The 11,236-nt window shown below is 39.4% G+C and overlaps 1 protein-coding gene across 1 annotated transcript in view; it reads right to left on the minus strand.

Annotated features, from left to right (window-relative positions):
- LOC136863510 (tyrosine-protein phosphatase non-receptor type 9-like) overlaps nucleotides 1-10,216 on the minus strand; it is a 341,328-nt gene extending 331,112 nt beyond the window's left edge. Inside the window, exon 1 of the mRNA XM_068226492.1 lies at nucleotides 10,169-10,216. Within this exon, the coding sequence (XP_068082593.1) occupies nucleotides 10,169-10,201 (33 nt within the window). The 5' untranslated portion in view covers nucleotides 10,202-10,216. The remainder of the gene's footprint in view (nucleotides 1-10,168) is intronic.
- Nucleotides 10,217-11,236: the final 1,020 nt, after the last annotated feature.

The raw sequence follows: 11,236 nt of genomic DNA on the forward strand, positions 1-11,236 counted from the left end.
CTTCGATACAGTACTTAGTTGCGGTAATGTTATCGGATCTGCGTGACACGAAACAAGCTTACGGCTTGTGTTATTTTCAGCAAATATTCTGGACGAAGAACTATGTTTAGTTCAAGTCTACGGAATTTTGGTACAAGTCTGTACCGTATAAATAGTATAGCTCAGTTGGATTGAGATTTCTACTAATATGGAAAAATTCATATCTCTGAATTTTCTCCTCTTACGATCAAAGCTGATCAGTTTTTACAAGTATAGGGCCAATGTCTAATTTAAAGACTAGGCATGTAGGGAGTGTTAGTCCAGATAGCCCGTACCATATCAGAGAAGGAAGGAAGGATGTCCATGGAGCAAAGTCTACATCGAGAAGAAGAGAACGAGTAACCACGGAAACCAGATGACTTCAACGGAAGCTGCAATTGGTGAGCTTCAATTAGATAAAGCAAGCAATAGTAAATTCAGTAAATTATAAATTCCTCCACGATTTAAGGAAACTTTTCTGATTCATCTCATTTTTTTTTTTGTATAATAAATTCAGTTGTATTTTATATTGCGTTAATTTTCTTTCTTGAGCGATACTTAATGGTTAATTATTTAAAATCCTACCCCTGTGATTTAAGTATAAGTCTCTATGCTAGTAAATATAAATTTTGGTTTATAGTTTTATTTAAAACTGTAACCGTGGCGCCCAAACATTACATAGAGAAATGGGAAACCATGGAATGTTAATTGTTTCTATTTGCGTGGCAATTTGCGGGCAAGCCACAAATAGTTTATTTAATATTCATGTGTCCCAAGATAATAACTTTCATCTCCTCAAGTGTTTTGACGAGGTGGAACAGTTACAACATCACAGACCCAACTCCGTCTTGAACCTGACCTTGCACACGTTCAGGATGAAATGCTTCATTTGGCCTTCGGTGCACTGGACGACGTGCGTTACTGGAATACAGGCGAAAACGTGATTCGTCAGACCACATTACGTTCCGCCAGTCAGTTACTGTCCACGTTCGATTATTTCTAGCCCACATGTAAACAATGGATTCTTGCGAGGGGACCGGCCCCAAAAGTTCATAGCATGCAGTTCCCGTCACAACGTTCTCTTGCTAACAGCTTCGGATGGACCTTCATTCACTGACTACGGCAATTCCTGTTGGGTTTGGAAGCGATTTTGATTCACAAGCCGTGAAACGCATCCTCGGCCAATCTCAGGATCTTTTTTCGACCACAATTCTGACGTCGTGTTTCGTGGCCACGAGTAGTACACCGCTGTTTGCAGACACGTTGAACAGTCCGCTGCGAAGCGCCAACAAATCCAGCGACATCAAGCACTGTATGGCAATAAGCATGGCCAAACACGATTGCCCCTTCTTGTCACTCTCACACATCCTTACATCTACCCATTTTACGTACGCTATCCGCTTGAAACAGCAATGTCTCATTCACTGATCGCTACTGTCTTATGCTCACGTAAAGGCAGCGCGCGTGCGGTTGAGCATTAGACTCGTTCGCTACGCCATCTGTTATTCTTGCTTTTCTAGACCGAGGCCGTCAAATAGCTCATCAACTGTAATCACGTAGGCTGAGTGGACCTCGAAGCAGCTCTCAGATCCAGGTAAAAATCCATAACCTGGCCGAGAATCGAAGCCGGGGCCTCCGGGTAAGAGGCAGGCGCGCTACCCCTACACCGCGGGCCTGGCACGTGTGCATTAGACAAATGTGTATCAAAGATCAAAACAAGAAATATATTATAATGAAAGATCGCAACATGATAATACGAAGTTTGACGCTGTTGCGTGACAGTAACAACTCCATAAGTCATGACAATTAGTTTTTTCTTTCACATTTGATTGGTGCTACCGTACAACGAACGTACGTCCTGGAACCCATGGCACTCGCAGTACATCGACATAGCATGAGATGGCGGTGCGTTGTACAGCTTTCACACGCACAAGGCGACGGGACTGCGATAGTGTAGACATGCTCCGTGCAGAAAGGATGGTAAGAACAGCACGGAAAATACGGGAAACCCGCCATACTCAGCCTATCTGTCTCCGAGCTATTTTGAACTCATCCCCGGAAGTGAAAGAACCTTGTGTGGTAGACGGTTTGGGACACAGAGGACATTGCTGAGGCTGTGAAACAGGAGACTGCAATCTAGGAGACTACTCTGAGGTGGTGGTGAGGGTTTACCGTAAAGGTTACTGTACTCTCTGAGAAAAAACATTATGTAGGGCATGGATTTCATGGCTGACAGCTTTCTCGGTTTACATCATACACCTGGTAAATCTACTCGGCATTATGAATTTATTCTACACCACCTTACGCACCCTACTCCCCATCTGTACATTTCCATTTGCCATGTAGATCCCGCATTCGTGCGAGGATTAAAAGAAAAAGATGCCATGTCTTACGTCAAAACCCTCGTAATAATTGGAATTGAGCAGATTACCTTAAGGGATCAATTTTCAGCAAAACTCTGAAATTATGATTTTTTCTCTAAAGAGTAGCTTATTAATTAAATTTGGCTTGTCATCAACATTAAAATTTATTACGAGAATCGATTAAGAACTACTTCATTTTAAGTTTTCAAAAAATATCAGCATTCAAATAAGCACGTAAAATGTTAACATGCCTCAATTTAAAACTAAATAGTTTTGGAATGGTTCCAATTCTATGGCGAAAGTTTGCAACCAACGTTGGAGAATTCTACAATCTTCACCTTGGCTATACTGTCAAAGGCATATGTCAAACGGCTAATGGTTCATGGTTGTGTTTTGAAGGTACATATTTCAGTACGCTGTCAATTATAATTTCCAAATTTAACTGGCTTTTCTGAAAATGTATTTTAAAAAACATATCATTATCTCGGGAGCAATAAGAACCAGGCTTCTGAAAGTTTTAAAGTTATGTAAAATACTTCAGTACAGAAACTGAACCTCTACACTTAGCACAATATTGAACATGCGGATTTTTTTTAAAAATGGTATACCTACTATTCCTTCAAAATTTAGCCTCTCATACACATTCTAAAGGTTCGGCATAATCTTCATCTTGTTCTACGTCGCACCGACACAGGCAGGCTTTTATGGCGACGATGAGAGAGGAAAGGGCTAGGATAAGGGAAGGAACACACCATGGCCATAATTACGGTACAACCACCAGCATTAGCTTAGTTTTAAAATGGGAAAACTATGAAAAACCACATTCAGGGCTCCTGACAACGGATTTCGAACCCACTATCTCCCGAATGCAAGCTCATAGCTACGTGATTCGTAAAGCGGTGCCAACTTGCTCGATCCAGTATGATGTAAAGATATCTCTAAAACGACTGTAAAATCTCATAACACTACCACTCATTGCTTCGGAAACAAGAAACGCTGAAAATGTGTAAGTCGTACTCATGCTCCTTTCACAAGAGGCTTGAAAAGTTCCACTATCGAAGGATCAGAAAATTTACAAACAAGTTCGCCTGTCTGCATATGTTGCACTATACTAAATAATACAGGATGTGAATCTACAGTAACAGGCTGACAGCTAGGAACTGCCGTTCGATATTTCACAATTACCGACCATTTTAATTAATAGTATAGGTCGCTTCTAGCAACTTTATATCATTAAATCAAGCCAGGAACTATTCTAGTTCACCTGAAACTGGAAAGTATATCAGATACCACTTTCAACACCTGAATTAAATTAGTGGGAGTTGTTAACGTCAAGTAGAACAATCTCCCTCACTTCTCACTCTATAGAACAACGAAATCGCTAACCGAAACAATCATAAAAAGACATAAAACTTAAAATTTTATATTACAGTTCCGTTCAGTAGCAGGAGTATGATACTATATTAAAATAAGTGGAAATTTTAACTCCCACCAGATTCATGTCGAACTAACAGCGGACTAGGCCTACAGCATTAAATGGGGGTTGGCTGCTCCATCCATACCTGTAGACTGGTAGGAAGAAGAAAACAGACTACTAGGAATCGACCCAACATCACAGATAAAATCACCTGCATACCGCATACAGCATTGAACTTTGTTTGTTGTGATGTTCTTTGTCTCTTATGCTGACACTTAACACCGATAGATGGTAAGTAACACACTGGTTCATCATAGTATTCCAGCTGTTCGATACCTACTCTGATTTTATTATAATCTCTGACGCGCTGTTTTGAATGAGCAGTGTGCACACTTCAGGCAGAGGTTCCCTTAGTAGTAGTAGTATGTAGCAACAAGACAACAAAATGAGCTTAGCTTTATTAGGGAAAACTAACATTCAGCAACAAGCAGACAGCAGTCATAGAATTCCTACTGTGGCAAATTTTAATTTTAATTTTTTTGCGAGGGCATGATAAAAATGGAGGTTCAGATGATCTTGGGGTATTCAGTGGTTTAATTAAACTGTACCTCTGCATTCAATAGTTTTAAAATATATTACTTTGGAAACTGAAACAGTGTTTAAACAGGCCTGAAGCAGTGGCGTATACTATCGGTGAAGCCCAAACCTCTATTGAGAATGATAGAAATCTAAAGCACATTATAATGTAAGCATCTGACACATTGTTCAATTTACAAAACTTGAAAGCAGTGAGAGAAAACGTTGCACGTATTTTTGAGAGCAAGGCATCAGAGACTGATATTGCAGCCCAGACTCTCGTCCCTCTCCCCTCGACCCACTTCATGTGGCTTGCTGATGTATGTCCAATAGGGGCTGGGACCGGCGTGATAGCTGCACTAGGCTTCGTTCCGTCAGATTGCCACTGCTAACTATCAACCATGCGTTACTCATCGTATATACTGTACTTCCTCACCTCATACTTCTGACTTAATTATATAGATAACAGAGCGCTAGTATTTCACCCCTGTTTACTTCTACATCCTTGTAGGAAGACACTGCAGGGCTGCTGTTATAGGAGTAATAAAGTTTTCTTTTTATAGGTAGATCAGCTAAAATGAAATTCATTCTTTCAGGTTCAGTGCTATCTTTTGTTGGTTGGAATCAAACCCATGGTCATGGGTCAGACACCACCACTGATCTCCCGAGGAAGCTAATTAACCAGTGAACGGTGGGTACGACCACTGTAAAATTCAACATGTTGATTTAAAATAATAATAATAATAATAATAATAATAATAATAATAATAGTGCATGGCATCTGTATAGGCTTGGTGGTGTCCTAATGATAATAAAATGAAGGGCAAAGACATCATAAATACCCAGTCCCCAAGGCAGGGGAATTAACAGTGTGAGGGGGTTGATTCTGAAAACTGAACCGGGGCTGTCGGACCAAAAGCAAGCATTCTATCCATTTAGCCACAAAGCCGGAATTTAATTTGTTAAACCTCAGACTACCATCTCCACTGATCAGGTGTTGAGTATTGACAGTAGCAGAGGCCAGGGCAGTAGCTTGTGAAGTAGTCTTGACAACACAGCAGGCTTCTCCGTTCTTTATTGGCTCCAGCTAAAAACGCTGAAGGCTTCATGTTCACCAAACCAACTATCGAAAAGGGGTAACCTAACTCTAGTGATAGCTCACGTCTTGATACCAGCATATACCAATGACCTGAAGGCAATTCAGAATTACTTGTTATATGTAATGCTACAGGTATGTCATCAAAGGCATATTTAAAAAAATAAATTATGAATATATGCAAATGAAACTAACAGACAGTTCATCAAAAATTAAAATGGTACTGATTTTGAGACAGGCTATGAATTAGAAGGGGAAGGTTATGAAAGTTTTTTGAGTCTCATTCATCAAGTTTTTTTTCTGTGAGTGGCCAGGAAAAAACCCTCTACTTTTAAAGATTTCCAAAACACTTTAATGCTTTAGTAAAATAGTGCAGATGAGAATAGGCTCTTCTGCCCCATGTAGGTGGTATTTTCAATGTAGAACTAAACAAAACATACGAAAATAAAGACAGTTTGAGAACTTTTACCTAATTTGAGATAAACAGAGAATAAAAATAAATCTACTCAAGTAACATGTTTTGTATGTACTTTAACAGACCGTTAATTCATGTCCCGGCTCACATGTTATCATACTGAAACCATGTCTCAGCTCACGTAGCAGTGTTATGCAAATGCATGCAACAAACGAACATCTATGGGGGCCAATGACCTATCTTCGGCCCCTTTAAACAACAAGCATCATCATCAACAGAACATTGATTTCTGGAACAATTTCTGCAATCATGTAACTAACGTGCACAAAAGTTATGATTAAGAAAATAGGGTGCTTTTTGACCTGCAAGCAAAAGGCAAAATACTAACTACAAACTTGACAATAATTGTAGGCCTACTGCCACGCTTGAACTGTGTGATACAATCATTAATAATATTTAGGGTACACAACTGTCCAATTTTGAACCAGAGGTTTTCGTTTTAGGGCAACTGACTGGTCTGTGGTTACAAGATGAAACTGGATAGTAAATCTCTTGTTATGACAAGATTTTCTATCAGATGTGAGATGAAATTTGTACATTATGTTGAGACAAGGCCCATCAGCAAAATGTTTGACGATATCAAATATAACTGCCCTTGTGCTCGGGTTCTATGGCTGATTCCTAAAGAGAACAACTTCAGGATGGTTCAGAAAACAATACACCCAACACAGGCAGCAGACCCCTTGATTAATGGACTTATTTCCAAGAAATATCAGGAAGTGTTATGTTACAATGATTTCTAATGACCTAACCTCTCCCAACCACTCTCTTCCTGATACAACTCCGCTAAGAACCACTCCAAGATTCGGAGGGCATTAGAAGATTCCCCAAAGTACAATATCAAGCTGTTAACCAAATATTGCAACACTGAAAGAGATAATTTTTTAAATAATATTCTGTACACTTAGGGACAAAACATGACAGCCCTGCGCCCTGCTGATTTAACGAGTTTTAAGTGATCCTTGTTTGGAGTGGAGAGGTTGCCAAATCACTTTTTCCACATTGTCTTCAGTCTTTACCCCTTCTTCATCTCGAATGCAGTACACAATCTGGGAACTCCAGTTACAGTAGACGTAGTAAATACTATAAGCCCCTAATAGACACTGGACTGCCGCTGGAGAGTAATGGTGTAAGGCAAGGTCATCATGTTTAATTTGAATTCTTTGCTTAAAAAAAAGAACAAAAACAAATCTTGTAGACAGGTTCAGGTATGGTACCTTCTTACCAATATAACATTTATTTCAAATTCAGAACTCAAGTAACTTCAAATTTTGTAGTTGGCAACCCTAATGACATTCAAGAAATCTTGTAGACAGGTTCAGGTATGGTACCTTCTTACCAATATAACATTTATTTCAAATTCAGAACTCAAGTAACTTCAAATTTTGTAGTTGGCAACCCTAATGACATTCAAGACAGGTTAGAATTCTCCAGTCATATAAGTGCATCTAAATTGGTTTTTGGGAGCAGTTTTGATCATTACTGTACAACTTTTCATGAAAATGAGTTCAAAACACCTATTCAATCCTGTACCTTACCAAACAGTCAGGAATTATGAACCAAACTGCAAGTACTGTATTCCTGAGAAGATTAGAATGTTGCATGCAGAGTTATCGATCTGTGTTTCTCTGCATTAAATAAAAAAAGGCATTCATGAGAAATATAATGGCAACCAAGAGGTCACCACAGAAAAGGGGATTTTTCGTGGAATTTCAGAGTTAAGTTAAATTGGCAAGAAAGGAAGGTAGATCAGACGTTTATGCACTGATTACAAGGTAAGCTTAGGTGTCCTTATATACTGTCCAAATGTACGGTATTTCTGCATATGTAAATACGTGTGCAATTTTGATTTATATTATCCATGTCAGCTTTTATACCACAATAGGACCCTTCTATATGAAACTTATCAAGCTGCTACTGACTGCTACATTTTTTACTCTACAAACAAATACTGTGATTAAAATCTGAAGCCAATTGTCTAAAATTGTACATTCATGAGAACTGAAACAATTAAAAGTAATCAACTCATTCAATCATTTCGTTATTTCAGTACTCTGTGAATTATTTTAGAACTTTATGTTAGTACCTTGTCTACCAATGTAACCAATAATGATTAGGCTATTCATTACGAATAAACCAGTACAAATGCTGATGTGAACCACAAGTCAAATAAATGATAATCTCTAACAATTCCTGCCATTCTCTGAAACAGCAGATTCGGGAGTAATAAATTTGGTGATCAGAGGTGTTCGACATGGAGGATATAATTTCTTCTTTGGAAGACACACATACCATCTTCATTAGCCTACAGACTGTTATGCCTTTCAGCATTCAGTCTGCAAGTCTCTGTGAATTTCATACCAGTACCTTGACAATCCTCCAATTGCAAATAGCTCTATAGCCTATACCTCTTATCCTTAAAACATTAGAAATTGAGTCTAACAAATGTCTTTGATTCCCTCTAAGTCTCTTACCTCCAACACCTACTCCATTATTCTGTTAGGTAACCCATCATCCTCCATTCACTTCACACGACACAACCACCAATGCTGATTAATGCACACCACTTTATCCATCGACTTCAAGTTCTTTAAAATCATTTAAGAAAAAACAAGGTAAACAACCAAAAAGGTAATAGCCCAAAATTCAGATCACTGATGACTGACTGAACTGTCCCTGTTCGGAGCCGTTTCTGATATGCCTTCTTTTCTTATATTTACATGCTGCCCTTACTTGATTATTCCACCAAGATGTTTGCTTTTTCCCACCTTTAAACACAGTTGTTCCTAGACATTCCTTTACTGTTTCTGGGTACAGCATCCCTGTATGCCACCAATTTTCTTTCTTTATCCTGAACCTGGTTACTGCATAATGTTTGGAAGTTATCTCTAATCATATCCATGCACTTCTGCCCAATCTTGTCTGGAGATTCTCTACTGTTATTCATCTGGAGACAGATTTCATCTTCTCTACCCTAGGCCTAGAGATACTGAATTAATTACAGATCACATAGTGGCCTGTATCATCGAAAAATCCCCGGAATAATTCAATTACTGTATGTGAGAGCATTTCTTTCTTTCGACATATGGAATATGCTCACACAGACAGACATCATCAAATTGCTGACATACTGATTTTCCTGGATTGGAAGAATATGCAGAATCTATAATTCCAGGCAAGGCCTTCATCACATAGTAATGTAAGACAGAGGAAATGAATTTGTTCTTTATGCTCTTATGCTACAGAACTGTTGTGTATGACTTCGACGTACTTTAATCCTAATCTCTATATTTATTTATTAAAGGTAACAAGAAATTAACACCTAAGCCTATATAAACAAACAACCGATCATGCCCCATCAAATGCTAGCCAGCTCACAAGAATTTACACGAGATGAGTCCGGTGGGTTTGAACGAGTTATTGACATCAAGCGGAACATTCGCTCTGAACAGAGAAAACACAGGGATGCGTTTTATATGAAGCAACACAAACAATCGATTGCACAAAGTAAACAAATAAGGACTTAAGCCAAAGCACGCGCCCAGTCCACCTACGCAAATTGGTTTTCCAAGAAACTGGCACGACCACGAGAGAACATTTCTAATTCCAAGATATCTTAAAAACCATAGCAGTATGTATAATATGAACAGTCTTTCTACAACTCTAACAGCCAAAGGTTATCGATATTAAGACATCAACAAAAGTGTTTATCTAAAATATGAGACGACTCGTCCTATACATTGTCAACAACAATAAATCATATTTGATTATACAGTGACAAAATTACTTTAGGATGAATTCATACACAGTATCTGATAATGAGCGTGGTTTTCTTCAAATCCGAACGACTGTCAAAACCATGTGTCCTTGGTTCACTCCTTCAATCTTCACTCGGCGCATGAAACAAACTCGACCACACACCAAAATCTACCAAAACAAAATTAATTCTTGTACTTACCAACAAAGCGATGTTCCTTGGACATTATCCTGTATATATTTCATTACATAAAGAATTACAAGAATATTGTTTTACCACCACTGTCAGGAAATCGCAAAATCAACATATACCAGCGTAGATGTTTCACCTTCTATCATCCACAACTATGCATTCCGCAGCAGATCACTAGCATTACTTACAACACAGGTGCGGTAATATTTTTCATGTGTGTTGCAAATTAACATTTCTATTTAGGAAAGACCGAAATTTTGTAAAAATTCCTCACCTGCTCTTGTTCCTGAGTCAGAGCAGCAGCCATGTTGGCTATATAACTCTCGAGCCCACACGCGCAACTGTCTTCTTTTGTTACCGACCGGAAGCACTTCCTGTAGTAGATGGAAAATATGAAAAGGGAAGAAGGGAAGGGCCTAGATGTTGCTAGATACGGCTAGATAGGAGGATCTTCCGGAGGAAGGATGGTTACGTCTAGGGATATCTTATATTGATTACTTAATTTGTATTACGACCAGTTTTTGGGATTGTATTTTTTATCTTTTAAAATAAAGATACCGAACATAGCACATTAGAGTGAGATATGTTCGATTCATAACCTTAAAATAACCATTTAACCCTCCATTACTCCCTAGATCTTTACGTACGCCGTTACTCACTAGTGAGTATGTCGACATAAAGATAGAGTTATTTTTAATATGTCAGTTTGAGATACCGTAGTTATTTATTTCGGAACAAGAGCGAGCAGAGTGGCCTGGCGTGTTAACGCGCTCCTTCACCCTGTGGGTGGGGGTGGTAGAATAACATCCACGGTATCCCCTGCCTGTCGTAAGAGCGTGGGTTGGCGAGCACGGGGCCCTTAGCCGAGTCCTGACATTGCTTCCACTTACTTGCGCCAGCTCCTCACTTTCATCGATACTATCCGACCTCTCTTGGCCAACTCTTGTTCTTTTCCGACCCCGACGGTATTACGTATGGAGATCTAGGGAGTTTATCATTTTTCGCGCCCTTCGTGACCCTTGTCTTCCTTTGGCTGATACCTTCATTTTTTGAAATGTCGGACCCCTTTTTTTCTCTCTGATCAGTGTTATATAGAGAATGGTTGCCCAGTTGTACTTCCTCTTAAAACAATAATCACCACCACCGGGCGAGTTGGCCGTGCGCGTAGAGGCGCGCGGCTGTGAGCTTGCATCCGGGAGATAGTAGGTTCGAATCCCACTATCGGCAGCCCTGAAGATGGTTTTCCGTGGTTTCCCATTTTCACACCAGGCAAATGCTGGGGCTGTACCTTACTTAAGGCCACGGCCGCTTCCTTCCAACTCCTAGGCCTTTCCCATCCCAT

This window comes from Anabrus simplex, chromosome 1, assembly GCF_040414725.1.
Source record: "Anabrus simplex isolate iqAnaSimp1 chromosome 1, ASM4041472v1, whole genome shotgun sequence".
Lineage (NCBI taxonomy): Eukaryota > Metazoa > Arthropoda > Insecta > Orthoptera > Tettigoniidae > Anabrus > Anabrus simplex.